Source organism: Coloeus monedula (genome assembly GCF_965178545.1).
Source record: "Coloeus monedula genome assembly, chromosome: 1".
NCBI lineage: Eukaryota > Metazoa > Chordata > Aves > Passeriformes > Corvidae > Coloeus > Coloeus monedula.
Window position 1 is genome coordinate 73,227,722 of NC_138781.1, and position 27,295 is coordinate 73,255,016.

At 44.2% G+C, this 27,295-nt stretch overlaps 1 protein-coding gene across 2 annotated transcripts in view; it reads left to right on the forward strand.

Moving 5' to 3' along the window:
* Window positions 1–22,768, forward strand: part of SLC22A23 (solute carrier family 22 member 23) — a 106,374-nt gene extending 83,606 nt beyond the window's left edge. The window contains exons 6-11 of one of the 2 annotated variants that reach the window (XM_082292082.1): window positions 2,977–3,066; window positions 8,554–8,656; window positions 11,607–11,839; window positions 14,476–14,508; window positions 16,288–16,411; window positions 21,797–22,768. In XM_082292082.1, coding sequence (XP_082148208.1) covers window positions 2,977–3,066; window positions 8,554–8,656; window positions 11,607–11,839; window positions 14,476–14,508; window positions 16,288–16,411; window positions 21,797–22,154 — 941 coding nt within the window. In that variant the 3' untranslated portion in view covers window positions 22,155–22,768. The remainder of the gene's footprint in view (window positions 1–2,976; window positions 3,067–8,553; window positions 8,657–11,606; window positions 11,840–14,475; window positions 14,509–16,287; window positions 16,412–21,796) is intronic. The other variant, XM_082292083.1, reaches the window with a different exon arrangement.
* Window positions 22,769–27,295: the final 4,527 nt, after the last annotated feature.

Genomic DNA, 27,295 nt, shown 5'->3' on the forward strand with positions numbered 1-27,295 from the left:
TAGTATGTTTTTACTCAAAATTTCACCAGTTGGCTTTAAACTTTGTCCTGTTTTACAAATAAAAATTAAAATCTGTTTTTGCATCAAGGAAATTATTTTTATTCAACTGTGTGTTGAAATGTCATTTTTAAAACAGGCTTGCTGAATTTTGTTGACAAATATTTCAAAGCATTACCTAAAAAGTCAGCTTCAATCATGAGCAAATTAAATATTTTGATAGTATTAATTATATTTTCACTGGTTTTTCACTACCAGTTTCTCAGAAAGCTTCACCATCTCTTCCTTGTTTCCCTGTGGAACAAGAAACAAACGGACATTTCAGTCCAGCTGTGGGACAGGCATTTTGACCTTAGTGACATAAGTGCTAAGGAGGTATGAAGATGGTTTAACAAACAGGAGAAAAGAGTGTTTAGTGGCATTGGAAATCCCAAAGCACCAGCCATCCTTACACCTTTCTAGGGTGTGTTACACTTTAGCTGGCTTTCATTATTTTTATAGAATGCATCCTTTTTCTTTGTGTGGGAGCGAAGGGTCTGTTTGTTGTCTGGAACTGATTGTCTGCTGCAAGCTGACCTTGGCTGCACCAGAGCCCAAGTTTGCCATGTTTGGGTGTCCTGGGAAATGCTCTGCTTGAGACAATGCTGGATCAGCATCAGAAGCATCAGAACACCTGATGATTCTATGGAAACCCACACCTGTGTGGTTCTCTTTGGCTTCCCCTGTGTGGGGAGATATTTCAGGTGTTCCTTAACGTAAAAATAACTGCTTGACCAGGCTAAAAAACAAAGCTCCCTTTTTGCTCTTCTCAGCATGGAAACACAAACCAGAGGTACTCCTGTGGGCAAAGAGGTTATAGCTGTTCCTCCCCAAGGCTCCTTTCCTTCTAAGCTTGGAGAAATAATATTGATGTAATCACAAAATGTGGGCAGCAAAGATAAAGCATCCAAATAGATGCCAGTTTAAGCATGCAGGACACAACATGGAGAGGATGAAGGGGTACAGTGGTGATCAGTACTCTGTGTGTGTATGTGTGTGGATTGCAGTTAGGAAAGCTGTGGTTTTCAGGGAGTTCCCCTCTGCTGAAAAAAAAATAATTATCTTTCACCTTTTTTGCTGCTGAACAACATGCTACCATGACTTTTCTTTAAACAAAAGCTATTTTTCTGTTTTGTTTTGCTATATGTATTTTTTTTTTTCCTAAGCATGAGGCTTGGATCTATGTAATTATATGCTTTTTCCTTTTCCACTGGGTAAATAGCAGAGGGAAGGGTGAAAATGCCTTATGTCTGAAAGTCGGTCTCTTTCCCTGTAAAGCTTTACTCAAACCCTTAGACCATCACACCTATCACTACACTACTGGTTTGAAACTTGTTATAGATGAAGAGTGTATTAGCTGGAGAAGGAGAGCAAGTTTCCTGGCACCATAATACAGGTGATTCCGTGTGATTGTGATGTACAAACCTGCCAGATGTCCTCTTTTGCCAGATCCTCTTTTTTGGGTGTTTAATGGTGCCAAACTTAAATGTTCCATGCAGCTCCCAGGGGATGGTCAGGTGAATGTGGGAAATGTAGTTAAAACAGTTCAAGGTGCTGTTTGAAGGCTATGTGTCAGCCACAAAGATTTCTATTTCAAAATTAAAAAAGAAAGCCCAGCCAGTGCTTTCTGTTGCCCTCTTGTATGTTAAAGCACCTTTCAGGAGGGTCTGGGTTTTTCCTGCTGGGCCCCTGTTGTCCAGTAGCAGGAACTGATGGAGTTTGTGCAATTCTTTCAGGATGTGCCGTACATGGTAGTGAATAACAAGAATGAAACTGATTAGTTAGGTCCTCTTCTCCTGGCTAGGTGTACAGGAAATGGAAGAGGAGAGCCCATGCATGCCATGGTGATGGCAATTGGAAGGGTGGTAGCAAGGGTGGTAGTGATATCTGACAGTATCAGGTCTGGGAGGGAACAGGGGAAAAAGGGTGCACTCTACTGAGAATGTGCCTTTTGATGCTACTGGGAAGAGCCAAGTATGCTAGAAAATTTAAAGGGAAAAAAAAAATAAGAGGGGGCTGTCAGCCTCTATTTCAGTTTGAATAACTCCTTCTCACTAGTTGAGTCTTCTGCAGACTCTCATGGGCTGCACTCCAGCCTGTTGATTTGTGCCCCACTAGCACTTTGGCTCTTTGTCCACAGTGCTACCTATCCTCCCAGAGCAGCCAGTTTTACAGGGCAGGAGCAATGTGCAGAGGGCTGGCAGCAAGCCCTGGTGGTGCTGGCATTTCCCCAACCCACAGGCATCAGTGGGGAGAGGATTGGTGAGTCTGGATGTGGACATGAAAAATGGGAGGGGAGACCTCAGGAACCAAGTGGAAGAGGAGAGCAGTAAGAGGGGACCAGTGGACAGAGTAGAGAGGAAATAAGAGACTTTAAAAAGTTGTGAGAGCAAAGAATAAAGATAGGTGGAGGGGATTTAGGCAAACGAAACAAGAGGCTGGGGGGAAGTAATGGAGGAAGAACATTCTGTGGAGGAAGAACAGAGGAGAGCTAGAGCATGGAGACCAAAGGGGCTGCAATCATTTGCTTCCCCCTCTTCCAGAGCAAGCTGTCAAGCCCCAGGATTCAGTCTCAGAACTCTTCTTTTGCAAAATCCGCTCCTAAAATGTGTGTTTCACACCTCCCTGCTCCCAGCTTGCTTGCTCAGCCTGCTGAGGTTCCCTCCATAGCTCCCACAACAGAGAGCAGCAATGCACGTGTGGCTACCTGCAACCTCCTGATGGCCACAGCTCCACACAAGGACATTGGAGGCGCTCTTTGTGTTGTTGTTTGGGTTTTTTTTTAATGTTGATGATGTTAGAAGAATGTAAGCGTTGACAAGTCACGCTCTGGGAAGTGCAAGAAGTCAGGTTGCCTGGGCAACCCCTGCTTGGCCTCCTGGCATGAAGGCATGATGATACAGCCTTTAATAACATGATTACGACCTATTTTTTCCACAGGGCATAGGATGGACGAATCAGTGCATAGGATGGACGATGATGTGGGAATGCAGCTGTTGTCTGTTCCTCATTTGTTGCAGAATTTGGAAGGTGTGTAGTGAATGAGGCAGAGGGTTGCAGAAGGAAAGAGGACAGTGTTGGGGAAATGAAGCTGAATAGCTCCTGAAGAGTTGTACTCGTTCTCTGGGTCTGAACAGAGATGTTCTTGTACAATGATGGAGATTTCCCTGGAGTCAGGCTCTTTCAGTGCTGTCACTAATCACAATTTCTTCAGTGTCTGTCTCTACCATGTAAATTCTGGGGCTTGATTTGCAGAAAGCTGGGAGAATTTATATTGGCACCTACAAGAGGTATTGCTGCATGATTTTTTCTCATTCTGGACACACGTCCTCTCTGTTTTATCTCCCTGCCTGCAAAACAGGAGTAATCTTTGCCCTTAGTCTTACAAGAAGGTGGTAGAGATTATTTCATTAGAATTTATGAAATACGTGTATATTCTGACAGCGCTGTAGGAATGTCTCTAAGGAAATCCGTGAATTTTTTGGTTCTCACTGGGAAGTTTGGATAATGAGGCTGAGGGGCACATGTTGAATGGGAAAGGTGGAAATGTTATTAACACCTGCCCCTTGGCTGACTGCAGTGAGCATTCTGGGGAAAAAACTTATATGTGGTCATCTAAATGCTGTATCGTAATGCACATGAGCAATTGAAGATTGCAACAGCAACCTTATGTCTGACTTTTTTGATCTTTTTTGAATGTAAATAGAAATACAGGATTGAAATAAATCATTGTAATCAGTCCTTAGCTATTATAGTCATAGAGTTACAGAGTTGCTCTCGTGAAATCAGGTTCAATTTAAGTGCTGTTAGTATTTATTAGCTTTTGTTAGAAGTCCATCCCAGTCTCCATATTCCTCTTCTACTGTGGGTACATTTTAGCATTCAATTCAAATACACTATAGCTGTCTGGGTTTGTTCTTTTTTCCCTTTCCCATTTCCTTCAGTCTGTGCCTATCTTAAAACTCTTTTTCTCTTTTCTCATGCTATGTGAGAAGAGAACAGCCCCATTCCTGTGCTGAGATCAAGTTCTCCTCTTTCTCCTCTCCTTTTATAAATGGATTTCCCAGAGCTTTGGTTTCTCAAATACTGATGACCAGAATTGTAAGAGAATTTCAGTATTTCATTGTCTGAATTGCAAATACCTCATGGCTGCAATAAACTGGCACCATATAGTCACTTGTGTTCAGGTAGTACATAACCAAGTCCAACACAGGTTTTGCTTATCTTCCACCAGAAACATTATTCCTTAATCACTGAGAATTCTGCCTTGTGTTTCACATTTTCTCTGGCTTTTGCCACACACTGGATCTCAAGCTCACCTAGTTCCCTCTAACGGCCCATTTGTATTCTACTTAGTTTGATAATAAGGTAATGCCTCACTTTGTCATCAGCAGACCTTATTTTTGTACGTTTCTGAGGTTTTTGCCAAGCTCCCTACTCAGGTTATTAAATGAGATTTTTTTTTTTTTTAAATAAGACGAGTCACCCCACTGCTAGTGTCCTGCCATCCACTTATGATTTCCACTTTCCATCCCTTACTGCTCTCTGCCTATCAGTCAGTGTTTTACCTACCTCATAATTTCTGTATATGACTTGAGTGCTGGACAAAAGTCCTGGAAGGTGTAAATAAACCTGTGTACCAGTAACTCTGTCTGCCTGAGAGTAGATTGCTTCAGCTCTGTGTTTTGGACTGGTCCACCTCCTGCTGCAGAGCTGTCATGCTCCAGGATTGATTGAGCCTCTGTGTTAGGTTTCCATAGCTCTTTTCATGTTCAAAGAGCTACTGACAGTATCGTTTAGCAGCCAGAAAAATCCAGCAGAAGTCCATCACCACAGGACACTTGTCATTTTGGACATCATTTTTCAGCAGCTTGATTTGCGCTTTTGTCTGTTTTGTGTAAGCCAAGTGATGCAGAGATGGGTGGCTTCATCTGAAGGCTTTAACAATAATTTCTGATTTGGAAAGGCATGCTTCTGAAATGCAGAGGGTCCCATGAGAATTCAGCAGCGTTGCAAGATGGAAGCTGGTAGGGTTCCCCTTCCCATGAGACTGCCAGTGAATAGTCTTAATTTCCACTGAGGTATAAAGAGTTAGCTTATTGACAGTTTTCCTACTGAGTCCCTGAATAGGAAGCCTAGAGTGTGTGTGCACTCTGGAGTATGGGAAAACTTATTAGGGGCCTCTGAATAAATGGATAGAAATATTTTTATGTTCCACACTCTCCCTTTTGGTAAATCAAAACTGAAACATTTAATGCGTATTCCTTCTGTATTGGTGACTTCAGTGTGAAATCAAGTAATAAGTTGGGGGTCCAGGAGTTTTTCTGGTGTTAGTCCTGAGAGAGCAATAATTCCCTTCCATGAGGTTTTAATAGGCTTTGGCTTGACTTTTAATACCTTAACTTTGACCTATGAAGTCAGTCAGCTTGAGAGCTGCCACTCTCCTGAGGCTCATCACAGTCAGAGCAGGTCCTTTCACGCAGGCTCCCTCCAAAGACAGCAGGTCACTTACATGAGAGCCAGTTCTGTAGCTGATGACTTTTTTGCAAGTCACATAGCTTATTTGTTCCTGTTGGAATGATATTTTGGTTGTTGCAAGTCTGATTTTGCACTACAGTGGGGATTTTTGGTGAATATCTCACTAGTATTTATAGAAGCAAAGGAGGGAGAAAGTCATCAGAAAGATGGATGGTGTTGGAGACTCGGAGACAGTCATTCATCTGGAGCAGGTGATTTAGATTTGGAGTTTTAACAACATTGTAGATGGATGGAGGCGTAAATAGCTGGTAGAGCCAGAAGGCTCTCATTAAAAAGCCAGGTTCTGTTTCCATTCTTTGGTGTAAGGTTTGAGGCCAGGTTATTTTTTCTTTGGTTTTCTTCTTTCCACCCCCCACACCTTTTCCCCCCCCCTTTTTTTTTTAATGCTTGTAATGCTGTTACTTCTGGAATTTTTGTATAATGCTGCAATGTATCCATGGAGTATAAATCCCGTGAAAGTAGAAGCAAGAGTCCACTGAAGAAAGACTGCTGTATGAGGCAGGGTAGAGAAGGGATGAACCCCCCTCATGTGTGACCCTCACTGCAGCTGGAATAGGAGGTGTTTGTCAGTTCACATAACCAACTGAGCCCTCACTTGAGGGCAGAAGAGCAGTGCAGTGCAAAACACTGATGGGAACTAGTTCAGAAGCACTGATGTATGAGAAAGGTTAAAAGGGGGGGGGGGGGGCTGAGTGCACATGAGAAGGATGTATGACAATAAATAAAGAACATATGGATTATAGGAACCTCTGATGTATGAACAAAGCAGGAGTGGAGGGCAAAATAATGTTTGGTTCCAAAGAAAAGTGTAGCCAATTTAAGTGTTGCTTGTTTTTATTTTATTAAGTTGTGGGTCAATAAAGCATGTATTTACAATAAAATTTGCTCTCTGTCCTGAAAGAAAAAAGTAAAAATTTCTCTGAGAAACAAGAAACAAAAAACACCAACAGATTAAGAAAATCCAAAGAATATAGCATAGGTACCTGTCAGAGGATGAGATGTTTTACCTTATAGGCCAGATCTGGTCATTCTTAGACAGTTTGAGTGTGAAGCCTTTTTTCCACATGAAATCTGTGCAATATGTGTTGTTTGGGGAGTGATTTTCATTTTTGCCCTTCAGCTGAAACAATATACACCCATCAACAGCCTTTCAAAGCCCTTGTGCTTCTAGTGCTTGCTTTGACTTTTTTGCTGTAGAAGGTTTGGCCTGGGCTCAGTTATGGGCTTTACAATTATGTTTTATCTAACTGCTTCCATTGTTCTGAATTATTTTGTTCCCACTTATTCCTTCCTAGAATCTTGCTGCAAAAATGATTTTGACCTTGTTCTTTGAGATTAGGTTCCATTTTTTTTTATTGCTTATATTTTAATATGGCCCCAACCCATTGCTGAGCCTGCAGAGGGCTTCTGTAATACAAATATTAATTTAACCAATTTCTTCCGTTGCTCCACCTCAGTTTTTCTGGTTTTGTGAGCTTCATGCTGCATAGATTCTGGGTAGAAATGGCCATTATCAGGTTGTAAGGAAAGTAGCATGGCAATATTCTGCTTAAGTACAATCACTGATGTAAAATACCCTTGCTGCTTTTGTTGGAAGCCTTCCCACTCTAGAGAAAAGATGAGGAGAGACCTGTGAGCAGTGAATAGCTCAAGTATTTGCATGTAAATAGTGTTTGTTTGATCTACTATTTTTATGATACACTTTTCAAATATTAGCTGGCAAATGTGGTTTTTGTTTAGTTTGTAAATTCTGGTGACTTTTTTTTTTTTACCCTCCCCTTCCCCTCCACCAGCTTGCTTTTATTTTCTCCTGTCCTGCATCTCTTTAGGAAATTGCTATTCAGCAGAGTAAGGCAGAGGTCAGGGCAGGCCAGTGTGGGCAACTGAGGACACCCGAGCTCATTGCATATGCACGAAGGGAACACGTGCACCCTTCACAGCCGGGCCACGCTGCTGCCTTTAAACACAGTCAGGCTAGAAAGCAGCAGTGCAAGTCTTTGCCCCAAAAAACAATCTTTGTCTGTACTCTTGGAGTGCATTCTTTTTGTGATGCTTCTTTATAGCTACAGTTTCTCCCGCTTTTATTGGACTTGTTGCTCACTGATCCGGTAGCTTGGAAACAGTGGCTACTTTGGCACGCTTAGGTAGGTGTTCAAGCTCTAACTTAATGATAATTGGGAAATAAGCAGTGCCCTTCATTATTGTCCCGTGCCAACAAGGGTATCAGATTCAACATTTGTAAGGCTTTTGTGTTATTTCAGCATTGCAACGAAAAGTTAACTTGAAGCTGCCCAGCACTTGAAGGACATGGTGGGGCTTTAGTTCTGAAATGCAGAGACACCATAGCTGCTGATGCCCAGTGGTTTTTCTTTAAGGAAATGTCTTAATGCTTAGGACATCTATCAGAAAAAAATTAAATATGTGAAAAGTGGAAGATGGATGAACTGACATAATGTCCTAGCCACTTCACCCTGAAACCTGCATTTGAACAAACTTCAAAAGATTGAAGAATCTTTTTCCCATGAAAAATGAGTCTGAGCTCCAGTCCTTTCCATGGCTTTTTAGGTGTGCGTTGCACAAAGGCAGCAGAGCTTGTAGCTCCATGAGTGCAGTCCCTGTGGAGGGTTTTGAAAATTAACGGACTCCTGAAGTTCTTCAAGAAATTTGCTATCATGCTTGTTGGGGTCAAGCTCCATACTGCTCCCATTTTCCATAGACATTCTTAACTGGGAGAAGGTTTAGAGTGTGAAGGAGTTCTTAGGCAGTTCTTTTGCCCCAGGAAGGTGAAGGGAAGCCTGGAAGAAAGGAGGAACCTGTGCTGGACTTTAGGCAGGCAGTTCAGCTTTTTTATAGTTCCTGTTAGTGTAATCAATTGTGTTCTGCTCTCCAGAACATCCCTCAGAATATCTTAGTTCACAAGTAAATGTTCCCCTTCTCACTCTCCTCAATGAAATGATAATTCTGATTTGTTTTTTTCAGAGCTAGAAAAGGAAATCACCAGGAGACCGAAGAAAGTCTGCATTGTTAAAGTGGTGGGAACAAGGAACCTGTGGAAAAACATCGTAGTGTTGTGTGTGAACTCGTAAGTCCAATCTCTTTGTTTAAATAGTTGTGTGGTCAGTGAACTAGAGCAGCAATGGGAAGAGATGAGGGAGCTCCACTGTTTCCTAGTGTGGGACCCTTCACTAATGTCTCTGACAAATGATCCTGGAAAAACACCAGCTGTTGTAGGGAACTATATTTTTATGGCAAACGTGGAGGAACTCACTGGCTGTTTCAGGCAGCAGAACCACATCTTCTCAGGTGCCGTGCTACAAGTGCATTTCTGTCACCAGTGGTCTCGTGTGGCCACATGCTGATAGGTGCTCGTGCATGCAGACATCTGCTTGGCATCCCAGGTGGGAGTTGTGAAACCATTTATGCCACAGGAGTGCAAGTTCAAGTTGTTTACATCTGATAGGTCTGCGGTGCAGCAGAAGATGTTGCTGGCCAGTAAATACAAGCCTGATCCCTCGTATAACAGCTGTGCTTGGTGGGTCTTCAAAGGCAGATTACAAAGTGCTCAGCACTCCCAGATCATGTACAGGATCTCACACAGAACAGTGTGGTGCTTGCCTCCTAAGGCTTCGCTTTGGACATGCTCACGTGGGCAAAAACAAGTGTCAGCCTGAGGGTTTTGCAGGTTACAGGCTCTGAGACCTTCTGTCCAGAACTGAACACCTTGTAAAGAGGAAATGCATGGAATTGCAGATTCTGGGAGGGCACCAGCAGTGCATTTTCTAGTTGTTCCATCTTGTAAAATGCCCATTTGAATTTTTCATGATTTTTTTTTTTCAAATGGGAGGTGGGGATGGAGAATACTGGGAATCCCTTTCTCTGCTAGGTTTCAAAGTGTGTAGCTCTCTTTTGGCTTTTTCTTCCTCTCTTCAGGGCTCTACTGGGCAGCCCTCACTCCTGTTAATAAGCTTGTGGATCAGTCATCATCCAGAGGGGACAGCCCCTGTGCTGGGCAAATAGTCACCCAGAAGCACACAGACTTCAGGGGTCAGTCTCCAGTGCTGTTGGTTGCAGACCCAACTCTGGTTCTATGAGTTTTGTGTCTCTCTTCCATCCACCATTGAGGGACTCCCTCTATTCTGAAACAGTGCTTTCTCCTTAGGCTCCCCAAATACATTTAATAGGCAGTGTTAAATGTACTTGTGAAAACATTTTACGTGGGGAATTTTCCCCTTCTCCCTCACCCACATTAATTTGCATATTTGGAAATTCCCTAAAGCAGAATGAGGCAGCCCAAAGAATAACTTCTGGCATTAGCATACAGAGGCTGTTTGCCATCCAAGCAGAGCATGAAGCAAATGTATGTCTGAGGAAATAGATTTTATGTTTGTTTTTAGGGGGTGAAAAAAAATACTTGATTTTACTTCTGTTATTCCCATTAGACAGGGCTGTGCTGAATTTTTAGTGCATGGAGAAGGAACCTTTTGCAGAGAACAATAAGATATTAAAGAAGTCAAGGATTTAGTTTTAAAAGTAACGATTCTGAGCTGCTCACCGAGTTAAGACAATAGGGTAATTCCTAGGGAACAGGCTGGAAAGTAAAGTCCAAATGATACAATAATTTAGTTTATAGGTCATGGCCTCAATAGCAACTTCCACAAGTGTGTTCACATGCACAGAAGAGAAAGACAGAAGAAACACTGATCAATTCTGCCCTTTCATTACTATTGCTTTGCAGATTAATATATCTCTTATGGGAGGAATCATCTATAATCTAGTTATCCAAAGCAAATGTCATTTTTCTGTAACAGCAAGTGCTTGTACTAGGGTTTTATCAGGGGGAAGGTGTTTGGTGTTGAGGGTAGGGTTTTGAACTAGAGCATTGTTTCACAAGTTTGCACGAGAAGCTCTTCAGGCCCTGGGCTGTCACGCACCCACCAACTGCATCTCTCCCCAGCGGTTTCTATGCTTATTTTGATATCCAGTTTACACTGACAGAGCTTCAAATTCCTGACCTTCAGGAGGATAGAAGTGTCTCAGTGTAATATACCTGCCATCCTTTTTTTTTTTGGAGACCTGGATCTGTGTCTCCCACTTTCTCAGCCACTATTAATTTGTGCCATGAGGTTTGTCTTGTGTAAGTGCCAGGGACAGGAGGCTCTTCCTGGCAGAGATACTTGAGCTGTGATGGGTGCAGTTGAGAGCATTGACCTCTCCTGTTGCACCCCTGCTGCTATTTTGTACCACATCAGAGGTGATGCTGGGGCTTCTCATCTGACTTGTGTACATCCAGCCCCCTGCTCTTTCTTCCTTTTTTTTTCTTTTCTATTTTTTGGAGGTGCAGAGTGAGACAGGAGAAAGAGGAGTGAAATGCGATGGTAAGATGTCGATCAGCAGCATCTCAAAGAAGGTTTTTAAAGAGGAGGAGACACATTGCTATGAAGGGAGGTGTAAATGTGTAGGCTGAATTGGAGCTTATTGTTTCACAACTCTAATAATCATTGCAGCACCTATGACTTCAAATACTCCTTTCTCAGGGGTTTTCAGTTTTAACAGGCTAGCTTGAGAAGTGAGATGTAATGTTTGTACTTAGTATGACCAGATGCCACAGACAGGTGGGTGTTCCTGGTGTTTTGCTGTCCAAGCACACAGGCTACTTCATCACAGCAGTGCTGGCTCTGTGGCTGTCAGCAGATGCACTGGGAACGGAGGGATGTCCTTCTCTGGGAATGGGATTTCTCAAATACAGTGGGAAGACCTGTCGCGCACTAGGATTTCTTCTAAAGTTCCCCGTGCCCTGATCATACCGTGAGCAGCAGCTACCTGAATAAAGCCAGCAAATATTTGGTTGAATAGGGATTTTTTTCTTTTGCTTCTTTTCATCATTGCTTATTTTTACAGTAGCACCTAGACATAAGTTTCCTAACTTAAGGTGTTTTATTCCTGCTTTAGTATCTCCCTACACTGAATTACATTGCAGAGTGTGTTCTGCCCTCTCAGCAATGGTCTCTCTTTCCTTCCCCTGTTACCTCCAGGCTGACTGGTTATGGCATACACCACTGTTTTGCAAAAAGTATGATGGGGCATGAAGCGAAGATGGCAATTACCCACAACTTCTATGCGGACTACTACACCATGGCTGGGATTGCGTTGGCATCCTGCCTGGCCATGTGCCCTGTGGTCGGGTTTCTGGGGAGGAGAGGAGGACTCCTGCTCTTCATGATACTTACAGCTCTGGCATCACTCCTGCAGCTGGGCCTTCTCAACTGTAAGTTGGAGATGAGAGCTTTTCAGGACCGTGCAAGTTTAACATGCAAATAAGGCACCAGGAAATACTTGCATTTCCTTTGCCTTTCCCAGATTTGTCACATCAAACACCTGCCTAGTTTGAGAAGCTGAATTTGTTTGAAGGTTTCCCCAAACACTTGTTTCTCAGGCTCATTAACAAGAGGCATTGTATTCTGGGTGATTCCCATGGTGAAGCTTATTGAGCATTGGTGCTGTATCCAGGGTTGTCACTGAGAAAACAAGCAAGGAAACAAGAAATGCTTTTGATTTTATTTTAGTGAAATAACCCCCAGGGAAAGAACTGGATAGGTGTTGGAAAATAAAAACTTTCCCACTCAAGTCTGCTTCTCAAGTGGCCTCTAAACCATGCAGAAGTTAGAGCAGTAGGTGTATGTCCTCTGCCAGCTCTTAGCATCTTGCTAGGAATAGGTAATATACAGGCAGCATGGAGTTATGCAGCTGAAAGACCCTACTTTTAACACAGTGAATATGTATAGTCTATGTAAATGTATACACATGATTTTGGGAGGTAACACAGCATTTCAAATGGGTTGTTCTTGCCAAAAGTGAGTGTTCCACCCCTTCCTTTGCAGGCAGTAACTTTTGTCTGGCCCTTTTGAGATGCTTCAGCTATTAAATCTTCTATAGAAATATTCCCTTTCCTTCTTTGATTTTATTTCATTGTCTTCATTTTTTATTGGTTGAGGAGATTCAACTTGATTCATCAAGTTGAACTTGATGAATCAGAAAGGTGTTGAAGCAGAGGGTAGGTGGGATGTGCCTTGCCACTCTCATAGTTGCCAATCATTAGATAGATCTCTGTCCCATGAAACCCCACCCCAAAGAAGGGGGGAGAGGGTTGAGACATACTTTGGACAAACTGGATGTGAGACGAACATCAGAACACTGGTTATTCCTGGTTTTAATTTCTGTTAGAAATAATTGGGGGCCTTAATAAGAAAGAGCTTTTTGCATTGAGGGTAGAAAGTTTTCACATTTCTGCATATGCTGAAGGTGGCTCCGAACCAGCAGGAATTGTGCATATTTACAGACTCTGTTTCCCGGAGGCATTTACGAAGTTAACCTTTAGCAAACACACTATTTGTGGGAGTGTAGGAGGCAAACAGGGAACCTCTTTCATGACATGGAGGAAACTCCAGAATCGTGTGTGTTTGCTCCCAGCTTGGCACAGATGTTTACATTCCCTTTGAGCACATATTTATCATGTCCAGGAATCCCAGCTGAGAGTGGGAGAAGTCCCATGGCCCCACCTCATCCCCAGTCTGTTGATGGACTGAGCCCATTCACATGCAGATTCACTCTGTGCATGTGTGCAACCTCCCAAAACTCCACATTCTTCTGGTGGTGTCATCAGGGTCTCTCTACATTACATTTGCCCATTTTAATTTTTTTTTTTTAAGGATGGGAGATGTTTGTTGAGGCTGTTGAGGTAATAAACACACACTTGCTTAGTTGAGAGGTGTGTCAGAGCCTTTAGTCTGCTCCAGAGCCACAAAAATCTGGTTGCAGTTTTTCAACAAAAAAATTTATGAGGGAGGTGGAAAGGAACACCCTGTAGGACTCATTGCAACCTTTTCCATAACAGGTTTAGGTGGTTTTGTGAGCCAAGTTGCTAAAACTAAGATCAGGCATGGCTTTAGGTGCTTGGTGCTACATTGGCAGTCTCAATGCAGTGCCCTCCTCAGCCTTTCTGACTCTACTCTTCTTGAGAAGAGGAGAGAAAGGCATCCTCGAACTTCAGAGCTGCTCAACTCCCCCCAGTTTCCCCACAACTTTTCCTCAGAAGAGCTAGACAGTGTTTGGAGAGAAGCACTGACCCTGCTTATTATGATATCTGTCACAGCACCCTGCATGGTTGTTGGGTGTAATTGGCAAATGAAATCAGAATTTGAGAATGGTGTGAGAGAGAGGGGGATATTCTCCACCAGCCACAAACCTGCAGCAGACCTTGAAGCTCACCACGTTTAACCCTTCCTGTGAACTCCGGCGTGTCACCTTTGGGAAGTCACTGAATCCTAGTGGGAGATGACCAGCAGAGCTGTGCCCAGCTTGTGCTGCTGCCCAGTGCTTCCGTGTGCTCCTGTGTGGTTACAATTGGTGGCTAGTGTGACACATGGACCATCAGCTCATGGTTTTGGAGAGGAATAGGTCTCCCAACAGTGTGACAGCACTGATGCCCAGATTTTGCTCTCTAACCCAAGCTTCTGTTGGCCATTCCCTCAGGGCTGCAGCAGGAGGGCATTTTCTGTTCTCCCCCTTCATTAACAACAAAGAGGCCTTTGTGTTAATCCCAGCAGTAATTCTGGGGCTTTTAAATATGCTTTGCTGCTGGTTTGTTATCATTGTCTCATTACTATGCAGTCTTCCAGCTGAGATGAGCCTGGAAACAGCATGTCCTATCTGGTGGCCGGGGAAAGATGTGACCTTTTTGGCAAGGGAAAGAATTGGGAGTGGGGGAGGTGGGGCTAGGGTGGCCTGTGGGATTTACCTTTTTTCTTTTCTTTTGGATAAATGAACATATAAAAACAGTATGTTCTTGTTTTCTCTCCCTTTCTCTTTTTTATCTTTCTCTGACTTCTGCGGTCTTGGATCCAGTGATTGGAAAATACAGTCAACTTCCAGACTCAGGTATGGTTTACAGACAAATCTGCATCATGTGGGAAGCACTCCCCCAGGTAGACACAAAAGGCCTGGGCCAAAACACCCAGAGCACAGCTGCTGCCATAGAGGGGTGCAGGGGGAAAGCCCACTCCTGTGCAGTGCCTTGAGACCCCATTCATAGGCAGGCCTGCTCATCTTGTGCAGCCTCTTGGTAGCACCCCCTCCACACAGGCTCACCTCTGCATGTCAAGAGAGAGTGCAGAGGTCGGTCCCCCCAAAGTTTGAGGTACAGGGTAAGACTTTCTCAGCCTCCTCCTGAGAAGCAGCATTCCCAGTTCAGGAATCTCAGATTTATTTTTTTTTCCAGAAAAGAAAAGGGGATTAAAACACCTTAAGGATGCTTTTATAAGGGGACTTAAACACCTCAAAAAATTCATTCCCAAGCTGAAGTACTGTAAGAGCAATGCAGTGGCAAACTACAGGGGAGCAAAATTTACCTTTGTGTATCAGATTTGATGGAGCTGTCTTGTCCAGCTTTTCCAAGGTCTGTTCTGCTGAGCAGTCATGACCCCTTGAGGGGGTCAGTGGTGTAGCCTCACCCACTATGCAAGAGTGGTCAGAGACCCATGGTTTTCAGGATGCTGTGCTTACCTCCTCATCAGCTGGCAGAATTTGCTCTCTCCCCCAGACTTGGGGTGCACTGCAGAAAGGGCTTAGCCCTGAGCAGGCTGTAGCACATTTCAGAAGATGTAACCAAAGAGCTCCCAAACATCTTTTGCTCACCTGAGAGCTGATATATTCAGCAAGAAAAAAGGCAGGTATTAATTTTCGTTGGATCCAACCCAGACAGTATGCCTGCTTGGGACTGCACCCTGATGAGCAGTTCTTTCTTCAGGCAGGCCTTGGGGCTTGGCTGTAGAAAGGTGGGGGGGAGTGTTGGCTGCAAAATTCCAGTCCTTTCCCCAGTGCTCTTGCCAGGCATGATGTGTTCCCCTTGTATGGTGCAATACTCCCTGTGAGTGATGTGGCCTCCTTGCTGGCCAGGACAGGCCACATGAGCTTGTACAACCCTGATCAGATGTCCCACCCCTGCCCACAGAAGGTGGCAAGTGGGGATCAAGTGAGAGATCATCATGGCCAGAGACAGTTTCTTTGAGCTTTGTTAAGATTTACTGAGGTTTCTCCAAGTGCTTGATAGACACTGTTTACTCCCAGAAACCTTGCTGCCATCCAGCCGTGAAATGATTGAGCAAACGGCCCTGACTTAAGGGAGCTCTTCACCGTCCTTGACATCGGCTGTTCTTGCCCAGAGTTGTTAGGTAAAGGCTGTCAGGCTGGGAGTTACAACAGAGTTTGCAGACTGATCACATGTAGGGGCTTAGTACAGAGATGGGAGCACTTCTAGTTCTTTCCTCTCTTGTCCTGGGAGCCTCCTCAGTGCCCAAGTTGCACTGTACAAGACATTCGGCAGCTTGAGGAATGTTGCCTGCCTCCATTTGTCTGTCAAACATGAGAGGGAAGAGGCTGGTGCCTAAAAGACTGTCCAAAGGTCTGGTTTTTTGTGGGTTTTACCTTTTCTGTGGTGGCTGAGCATAAAAAATTCAGACATCGCTGCCTTTTTTTTCATGTGTGTTAGTATCTCAGGTGCTTGGGGAATGGATTTTATAAATACCAGTTTTAAATTAGTATTACAAAATTACTCAAATTCTTGTCAAGGGAGAAGAGGAATATAAACCTCTTTACTTGTTTTCTTCCTTGGAAGTTTGACCTCATTCTTACTTTTTATGAACACACTTCTCTTGCCAGGTATGAGTGACAGCGTCAAAGACAAATTCTCTGTTGCGTTTTCCATCGTGGGTATGTTTTCTTCGCATGCTGTTGGAAGCCTCAGCGTGTTCTTCTGTGCTGAAATCACACCCACAGTAATCAGGTGAGATTTTGGAGCCCCCCTCAAAAGATGGGGACAAAATTATCCTCATTTAATTGATAATGGGCTGTGTAACTTAACACATTGTATGGGAGGGGAAGCCCCATGTAATTGGAGACCTCACAGCAACTTGGGGGCTGCTTTTTATAGTTGCCGCAGTCAGTCTGCCAAAGCAAATGTGTGCCTGTGTATAGAGAGGCTTAGTTTTCCATGGCTCCACCTTGTGTCCCATCGTGGTGATGATGAGCAGGCCTGGCAGCACATGAATTGCAGCATGGTAGGGTCTTAAATATTCAGCTGCATCAGTTGGTGTGGCTGGACATCGTTATTGCTTCACTAACTCTGCGGGGTTTGTTCAGGCAGTGATCTGGTGAGTCTGCAGCTTGATAGTAAAAGAAAAATTACAGGAGTGTGCAGAAGAGGACATAGGTGCAAGCAATCCCTGCTTCCATAGGGCAGGTTAACCAGGACAGCTGCAGGGGTGTTTTGGTGGAAGGGAGGTGTTGAAACATGTGGTGTAAATGCCTTTGGTGCTCAGAGGTCCTCTGCAAGCCTGCCTCTCTGCCTTTATTGCAGATAAGGTTGTCTTTCTCTTCACATACAGATCTATCTTAGCAGAGGCTCAAAGTTTTTTGAAAGACGAGCACTTTCATCCTGGGAAATAGGAGAAATCAGACAAATTATGTTTGTTGGAGAGTTTCCCATAACACATCTTTGTACAGTGAGGGGTTTGTATCATTTTATACCCACACTGTCACGTTTCACAGCACAAAGGTTGTGCTTCTGTGTTCTGGATTATGCTTTCAGCAATGCCACAGCAATTCAGGAGTCTGCTCCGACTCCACTGGATTTCCCAGGAATGTAGGTCATATGGGTGGGAGGGAGAGAGAGTGGAGGAAAGAGGATATTTTTTTTTTGTCCCCTCCAAATTTTATGCCTTTTCAGTAACTTTGTAAAAGTATTATTGCAAAACTGTCATCTGAGTAGCCAGAGTCTCCTTGCTCCATGGCCTTTTTTTCAGGCTATCTAAATTTGTGAATGTATTTTACAGATAACATTATTTCCACAGGAAAAGACAGTGAGCAGTGAGATTACACAGCAGCCCAAAACACTAACAGCTATTCATTTATGTGTGTGTCAATCAGTTTGGTGTTTGTATGCCTCTTTAATTTTCTCCTTGTCTCTGTTTGAAAGACACACAGATAAGGAATTGACTGTGTCAGCCAGAAGAGAATCTGCCAAGTAGGGTCAGATGTGCAGTCTGAACTTAGCAAGCTTTTTTCCCTTAAATCACTTATGTTGCTACAAGGAGGGGGAAAAAATCCTGGCTGGGAGCCAAAATTCTGCTTCCCCTGATTCTGCTGGGTAGCACCAGACGAGTGACAACAGCTAGATATGCCTCAGGTTCCCTGTTTATTTAGAGAAATGATGACACTCTGCACTGCTTTGCCATCCTACCACCACAGTAAGATCCACTCAGGGTTGTAATTAGGGGGTGTAGCTCAGGACAGTGCATAAATCTGTCTCAGGCAGAGGTGTGATTAAGCTGCCTTCTGTCTTGTCTTTTGGTGGGATCTGGCTATTTCCCCATAACCTGCTCTCCAAAATGCCACCCTGAACGCCCCTTGGGGGTTGGAACTAGATGATCTTTAAGGTCCCTTCCAACCCAAACCATTCTATGATACTAACATGCTTTTGGTTGGATCTCGAGGAACCTTAAGGAAAAGGAAGGCACTGGGGTTGTCTCTGGGGTTTTCCTGATCAAGTCCATTATCTGCAGTCCCCCATCCCTGAGGGCAGAAAACAGCATTGCCATTACCCGGAGTAACAGTGGCATGATAGCAAACCCACAGCACCCATCCATCGCTGCTGCTCTGGTGTTGAGATGAACAGTTCCAGGTGGAGAACAGCCAGATCTTCATCACTAAGAGATGCCACCTGCTCCAGCAACATGAACTGTCCACACTGTTCCACACTGTCATGTGTCACAGAGGGGTCCTTTGGATCTGCACACTGCACCCCCATCTCCTGGCAGTAGGCAGGGAGGCTTCACCAGGAGCTACCCTTCTTTATACCAGGGTATAAAGTACAGACCTTTGTCCCAATGCTAATTAAAGCACCAAGTGTCACTGATAATCCATGTGGAATAACCTTCACACCACTACAGCCTGCATGTCTACTAAGTAGGAATAGTCTGAACAAAATACAGAATGTCCTCTCCTCATCCTCCACATACTTAGTTACTATAAAGTGGAAGAAACCATCTTCCTGTTTTTTCCTCTCAGTGTCCTGCTTTTGTGCCCACACAGCCAAAGGAATTGAGAGTGGACAGCAATGGCTGAATTAGGGTCTTTTCCCATTAGTAGCTGCCTCAAGCCAAATTTCCAGTTGTTGAGGAAATTTTCCTGTCTGACCACCCAGGAGCCACTCAGCAGTCACATTCACACAGAGGGTCTGCACCAGTTCACAGCCTCTTGCCTTGGGGTCCTGCCCCCCAGAGCTCAATCTGCAGCTGACACAGAATCTTGCACACCCAGCTACCTGCACTGAATGTTTTCCTCAACACAGTGGGATGCAGGGCTGTTTACTGGGACCTGAACAAGGCCTGGCTTCTCAAAGGTGGTGCCTTGCTCCATGAGGCCAAGGGTATCCTGATGTGTTACTGAACCTCTGGCCTGGGGGCTGAGTGCACAAAATGTCACTTACGTATGGGCAGGGAAAAACTGTGGAGGTTTTCAGGGACTGACTTTGAGAAGTTGCTGAACTGACTGGGCTAAGCCTGGAAAACCTGGTCCGATTTTAGAGCAGGAGGCTGAAGCAGGTGCTCTCCCAAAGTCTCCTTTAACCTGGGCATCTCTCTGGCTCTCTTGTACTCTGAGCCATGCCATGTGTTGACCCATTTGCTCAATGTAGTCATGGCTGTCCAAAGACAGGATTAACAATTCTCTGCTCTCCTGAGGAGTGCTTACAAGGCCCTTCCCTTAGGATGTCAGTGAGGATGTCTTGCTACTCTCTGGAAAAACACTGAGGTAGCAAGCAAGGAAATTCTACCCCATGAACAAGCAGGACCTTTCTGAGGACAAAATTTTGAACGAAGGTCCCTTTGTAATTTGCCCACATTGGGACCATGAACCTCCTTGCAAACCATCCCTCCCCACTGTCAGTGGGTGAGCAGGGGTTGGGGAAGTGACCCTGATCCATCATCCATGGGGCCATGCCATGGGAAAGTCCCCAACAGCAGCCACTGGCAGGCAGAAGTCTGAGTGAGAAAGCTGGGACTCACTGTGGGTGCCAGCAGCCCTTAACTCCCTCTTCAGGCTCCACTCTGCATCTGGAGAGTGTTTGAAGCACAGACGGTGGCCCCTGCCGTAGAGGACCTCGTGCTGACAAGGAGCAATGCCCCAAAGCACTCAGAATGTTTTTCTTTTCCACCTGCTGCCCCTTGTCACCTGCAAAAACTGTGAATCATGAGGGTGCTGCCTCTCTTGCCCTGTGGCTGTTTTCCTGATGTGCAAGGAAACAACAAAAAATTCCTGACAGTATTTTCAGTTTTCTCCTTTTTTTTTTTTTTCCCTTTCACATTTTCACATCTGTAATGTAGTTAGAGCACTTAACAAAATGTACTTTCAAGCCTTCTTCTGCCAGGTTTTGATGGCACTGGAAAAAGTAACGCCTACTCTAATTACTGACGTCATATGGAAAAACTTCTTTCCCCCCTGCGAATCTGAAGCCACTTGACCCATAAATGACAGAGCCGTCTTTGTTGTTGCCTTTTCCCGTTTTCTTTCAGCTTGCTTGATGTCCTTCTACAGCAGCATTTAAAACTCACCTCAGGTCCTTCTCAGGGGGGTTGAGATACAATTTAGCCATAGCAATCACTGATGTAAATGAGCCAGGCTTTTGTTGCTCCAGGGCCAGCTTGGAGAGAGATTTGCCATGCATTTGGGACTGGTTGTGTCAATTACTCATGTGAGTGTATTAATGAAGTTGCAGGGAGGCCAGTTGCACAATAGTTGCATTCAGCTGGGTTTCTAAATTGCCATCAGAAAGCTGGCAAGTTTTTAATAAGGGCTTTTGCAGCATTTGGGGAAGTCCCTGTTGTCTGTGAAAGATGCTCTGCTGTGTCTGAAGAACTGGAACATACATATGTGAATTTTTGATCCAGTCACTGTCCCAAGAGCATCTTTTGAAAACTATGTTTGCTGTCCTTTGGCTGTCAAGTAAGCAGCAGTGGGTTTTGGAAAGGATTGAGTGAAGATTAGCTTTAACATGGTGGTTGGCTGAGTGAATTTGGCATTCATAGGTTTATGGTACATTGATTTCTAGTGTGCTTAATAGTCAGTGAAACTGGTTTTTCCCAAGTATTTGACGTAAAGCAGTCCATTTGCCTTCTGCAAATTGTCTTCTGTAAGAGTCAGCTTTTGCTGATAGTAACAGCTCTGCATTGGGCTAGGAACTGAACACCTGAGCCCCTCTGATCTCCAGACGGTTTGGGAATAGAAGGCATTTCCCAGAGGAAGTGCAGGAAGCGTCTTACTCACACAGGCTTGGTAGGCAAGCAGGGTGCCAGTGATTAAATTTACAGGGAGATCTCCCTCTGCAGGCAGCAGGGTCTTTGGAAGATAAAGGACAAGACGCCACTCTGACAGATTTTGTTAAAATGATTCATTTAAGGGTGACACTGCTGGCCCAAGACCTCAGTCATGCCACAGCAGGAGGGAATGGCCTGCCCCAGAGAAACACCCGCAGTGCCACTTCTGTGTGGGGTCACCCAGCAGAGACAGGCCCGGTATTGTGAGGTGTGCCAGGCCTGCCTGCACCAAGGCCTGCAGAGATGCTGATAAGCAAGACAAGGAATTGCAAGAGAGTTTGCTTGCATAGCCAAACGTCAGGAGAGACTACCGAATTGGTCTTTCACAAGCCGCTTCTGTGCCTCTAGCTGGAGGAAGATGAGTCTCTTTTTACACTTTCTTTTTTCCTGAAAATTACACATTTTATTACATCAGTGTTTTGAGAAGTTCCAGCCACAACATGATTTTGTGTAGAAAGTGTTTCAGCACTCAATGTTTGGTATAATGGATCGAGGCAGTGCCTTGTAAAGTCTGATCTCCTGCCTCCACTGCTGAATGGTGCCAGATACTTTAGAGGCAGCCAAAATTGACTTCTGCACTTACTGCTCATTGGTGGGTCTTGTGTAAGTGGACAAGGCTGGCATGCTAAGCAAGATCTGGTTTTCCCTCACTGAATGTGGGAATACTTGAAACTGGGAGTACTTTAGAGTGCTGTCTACACACTCACATGATAAATCTTCTTCTTATGTGGGGGCAGTTAAATGGGTGTGAAATGATACTTGAGTGTAATTGTTTTCCCCTCTGCTTCTGTTTGCAGGGGAGGTGGGCTGGGGCTGGTCCTGGCCAGCGCAGGCTTTGGCCGCTTGACCGCCCCCATCATGGAGCTCCACAACCAGAAAGGCTACTTCCTCCACCACGTCATCTTCGCCTGCTGCACACTCATCTGCATCATCTGCATCCTGCTGCTGCCAGAGAGCAAGAACCAGAACCTGCCTGAGAACATCCCGGATGGGGAACATTACACTCGGCAGCCCCTCCTGCCACACAAGAAGGGGGAGCAGCCCCTGCTCCTGACAAACTCTGAACTCAAGGATTACTCTGGCCTCCATGACTCAGCAGCTGTGAGTGACGGCATCTCGGAGAACACCACTGCCAACGGGATGAAGTCGATGTAACTGGGTGGATTTTTTTCCTTCTCCTTTTTTTTTTATTATTTTATTTCCCGTTCTTATATTTCTTCTCTTCCTTTTGTATTTTATTTGATGCTGTTGTGCAGGAGGAGTAGCACTTTGGGCAAAGGTGTTTTGCACAGATTTTACAAACCAGTGATGGAGCAGACACAAACTCTGCTACTAAAGCAAATTTTGGCATCTTCAACAGTTGTGCAGATTACTCTTGAAAAAGTTTTGGGCAAAAAGACTCATTTGAGAAAAGACCTGGCTGGCGGTAGCCCTTCAGAACTCTTTTTTCCTGCCATTAAATATGTATATTTATTTTGATTTATTCTCAAGAAGCACTTTATTTCCTTTTCCTTTCATAGATCACAAAAATGAAGCCATCTTATAAGAGGTGCAGCCATTCCAAGAAAGAAACCATGGGGGGAGGGGGAGTGTTGTTTTCTGTTTTGTTTTTGTGTTTCTTTAAAGGAAAGAGGGATCCACTGCAAAGTTGAATTGACTTAAACTTAAGACTTGTGCAACATTCTTCTGCCTGTCTAGAAAGTCCAAGTGCCCAGATTGCCTGCTGTGTTTGTATACACTAAAAAAAAAAGAAAAAAAAAGAAGAAAAAGCAAAGAAAACCTGTTGTGACTCAAGCTCTGACTGCATTTTAGGCAGCTTATATTTGTCTTTATAGCTCATGTGCACTTAAAAGTTACTTTCTAAATTAGTCCTTTTTTGTTTTCACTGAATGCATTGAAGAAAATCCTACCCAAACAAGCTGATTTTTCAATGAGAATCAGCCTTCTGCATTTTAAGAGTATATTAATCTATTTTAGGTGGTTGCCACTGGTCTTTAATAGTTACGTAGATGATGCAAATGGTTTGACTAATGATGCAAAAATGAATTTTGCCAAGAATGGCTATAATTATCAGGAGGCCCAGGATCTCTGACTGCTCCAGGAAAAGACCATAGACCAGCAGGGATAAAGAGGAAGGAGGATGGGCAATGACCTGTACCTTTTTTCCAAAAGGCAGCACAGCAGGGATTTCTGCTCCTGGGAAATGACTGTCCTGGTATTGTCTTAAGTGTTTTTAGAACAAGGGTTTGGGTTTTCAATTTAAGTGGACAAACTGCTTAAATGACTGTTGGAAAGGAATGAATTTATAGCCTGTGAATAATGACTTACTGAGCTGTCTTGGGCTCTTAGAGATGTGTTCTGGTTCTGACCCAAGAATATACAATGAACTCACCCTTATTTCCCCACTTTCCCAACTGTTCTTGTAAGATTTTAGTTCAGGAAAACAGTTTACTTAAATTGGATCAATTCTATACAAAGTGAACATCCAGTTTACCTCCTGCTGTGCAGATGGCACTTTGATAGTGGCCACTTGACTTCCCTCCTCCAGCCCCCAAACCAACTATTTCCTTTGGCCATTGGCTTTTGGTTCTCACCCAAGAGAATATCGTGAGGATCTAGTTCAGTGCAAGGACTCTGTAAACAAACAGCTTTCTTGCATTGTAGTTAACCCCCCCCCGTTCTCCCTCCCTCTTTTCCTTTCTCACTCAGGCTATCCATTAGTGATTGCTCGGTAGTGCAGACGTTCAAACAGAGCAGCAGGATGTCAATGTTGTACTGAGTGTCCGTATGATTGCCACTTTGTTTGATGTACATCTTGCGTTCATATGCAGGGGAAGTGCTCATTTTGCACTTTCCTCCTCTACCTTCCCTTCCCCTTCCTCCCTTGCTGTATATATTGTCGATTAACTACTGTACCTAACGATTTCCATCCTCCATTAGGCTGCCGATGTCCTCTTACAGTCCCCAATAAATCAGAGGTCCAAGCTCCCCGGCAGGCCATGCAGTAAAGTAGCACAGCCTCAGATGCTAACGGATGCAAGGGGACAGGTAGACCTGCAGAAGCGACAGAGGTGGTTGTGTTCAGAGTAACAATGTTGTCCTAAAGCTGCTAATTTCCACAGAGGATGATGTGGACATTTGGGTTCTTCTTGAGCCTGGTAAGAAACACTGGACCAGTTGATGGTAGTTTCGCCCAGAGTTACACTACTGGTTTTTTTCAGCTTTGCTAGACTTGCTGTGACAGCAAGAGCCTGATCTTCCTTACACTCAAGTTTTATTGTCAGGCTTGAGTGCAGCTGCTTCTTTTTGTTCTGTGCCGAGACCTTTGCAGTCTGTGTTCACCTGAGGAAAGAACCCCGCCCTTCCCCACTTGTGCAGTATTCACGTGCCAAATTTGTGCAATACTTTTTGCCTTCGATGCGAGATGCTTGTTGCAAGCCACACGCATTTGGGGATGAAAAAAAGGGGTTCATGACAAAAAATTGAAGAAGCAAAACAAGGCTTCAGGGAAGAGAAAAAGGGCCTGAGAGCGGAGAAGGTGCAAGAGCAGAGGCAGAAAGCAGCGTCCTGCCATCCAGCGTGCTGTGGAGCCAGTGGCTCCTTCCTTCGTGGTCTTCTTCGTGGCCCGTGTGCTCAAGCTGCGGTACAGCTCTTGCAGACCATCCACAAGCCTATAAACCCGGCTGCTTCCAGCACTGTCAGTGGTCCTGGTGAGCTCACCGCTGTTGTCCACAGCGCTTTATCGTTTCCTATTCTGGTGGTTGCTCTCCGATGACAGACAGGCACAGGGAAAAGAATAGTTGTTTAAACATGTCAACATTTAGATAGTACATACACTAGGTGACAGGAACATGCAGCAATTTTTTTTTTTTAAGAAAAAAATCTTATGAAGTTGATTTGATATGCTGCTTTTTCACTTTTTGCTTGAAACCAGGTAGTCGGTACTGATCTGCAATGAAGGGAGCCCCAGCTTCTCTAGTTGGTCTGGCCCTCTGCCTCTGTCATAACAATAAAGCAAAAACTAATTTCCTGCCTTGGCAGTTCCAGTTTTGTTCCTTTTCCTGAAAACATGAACACTTCTGTGATGATTATGTTCTTCCACACATGTTCATGGAGTTGGAAAGCTTTCACTAAACCTATCTTGTATGGAGGAGTCAGGTACCAGGTGATGCAGCAGGGCAGAAGGGAAGCATGGGGATGCTTGCTCTGCCTTGTCAAGTCCTGCAGCAGGACAGGGCTCTCAGCTGAGGTCCCAGCCTGCTGCACCATTGGCTCCTTGGCCATGTCTCCTCTGCAGCCATCACCAGGAAAGGCTTTTCTCAGGCGGCTCTTTCTGGCCACCACAACAGGGGAAGCAGTCCAAGCTGTCTTGTCCGTTTTTGGCCTTTTTCTGTGAACCTTCAGTAACCTCTAAGCCCATCAGTAGACTTTTCTTTGGGTTTACCATTTAAGGGCTTTCTCCATCTTTGTAAGTTCAAACAAAAATGTGAAGTGACATTATGCTTGATCTTGGGGGTTTTGTCCCCCTTTTAAGGTTTCAGTACTGCTTTTGTTGCCAGACACACTGCAAATGGATAACGACAGTCACCTGTTTGCAAGTGCTTTGTGGCCACTCTGAAAGGGGGTTGTGTGATTTACTTTTCGGTTTCACTTAGCAGGCTTTTTTGTTGTCATTCTTTTTAGTGCAAGTATTCTACTCAACTGTTGCCACTTCCTGGAGCCAAACACTTTATTGGTCACCAAATTGGAAGCTGAAGTGCCATTAACTGAACTCTGTGAATGTCAAGTCAAGTTGCGCCTGTAGCTGGCACATAAGACAACACTATTGAGTGGGGGGATGATCTCCCCCACTGTAACTTTTTTTTATTTTATTTTATTTCTTAAGAAAAAAATGAAATTACAAACCTCATTTTAAATGTATTGTGTAAAATGTTTTGGGAAAGGAGTACGGTGTGTTTTGTCTAGTGGGTGAGATCTCCCTCCCCATTTCAGTTTCTGATGAAGTTTTAAAGAATCGTGTTACTGTATGTTTTGATCATGAATAGTCTGGTGGTGCTTCCTCATAGCACAAGCTTAAATCACGTACTGAAAACAGTCTTACAAGCTAAATGTCTGCATGATGTTACATCTGTTGTACCTACTGAGAAGAACTTTGTATGTAAATGTACAGAATAAAATGACGTTGTCCCATCAGTTTGTTCTCCCTGGTCTGGCTCCCTTGCAGTGACTTCTCAAACACCAAGCAGCAGCTGATGCCTCAGCACACAGCCCTACCCTGCTCTACAAACAGAATGAGCTGTTTGTAAATTAGGCTAATTAAAGCAGCACATTGATTTGCAACTAATTATCCCTTATAGTCAATTACAGAAGCATAGTTGACTCTGTTTCCTGGGTGGTGTAAATTAGAAAGAAAATACCCTTCAACAGTTGCTTTTTGCTATTCTGATCTTGAACTGTGGCCAAGGACAGGCAGCTGTTCCCACCAGGTAAGGAGGGGCCCTCTGCACTCACACCAAATCTGACACATTGATGCCACTGGGGTTTCTAACCCTTTTGGACCAGAGAAATCAGCAGCAGTTGAGCTTTCTACAGCAGCAGCCTCCCAGTTAGTTTTTAATTGCTGATTGTGGCACCACAGCAAGGTAAATTCATCACTTTTCTGTAGGTGCTTAGGACAGTTGTCTAGCAGCAGCACTAGCAGTTTCAGTTTGTATCAGAAGCTGATGCTTGTGCTTGAGTCAAAGCTCAACTCAGAAGGAAAAAAAAAAATAACCTGGGTAGTTAACTCCTAGCTGCCATCTCATTAGACAAAACAGCTCATGGATCTGCCTTCAAAAGGATACCCATCCTACCTGAAAGCAAGTCCAGGGATGTAGCAGCAGGATGTTTTTCACTGGTGGTCATGGTAGTAGACCTCTCTGATTTTATGTATATGCTCAATTTATATGTGATGCTCTTCTAGCAGCCTGACAGAGTTATCTATTACTCCAGAAGTCAACTGGTGCTTTTTCCTTCTATGTAGTCCTCAGGGATGCAAAAATAACCTTTGTGAAACCCTGCCACTGTTCTTAGTGCCCAAGGGATGGAAGGAAATCCAGTGTTTAACACCAGTACTACAACCAAGAGGGGCTAAAAGGAGAAAAGTAACACTCATGTCACAGCTTTACCATACAAAAATGTGGGGTTTCTTTATTTGAACACTAAAAGCTGCTATATTATGTTCAGTGCTAGTACATAGTAGATTAATTCTACAGATAGCATCTGGAACTGATTTCCCATCGGATCCCAGTCCTGCG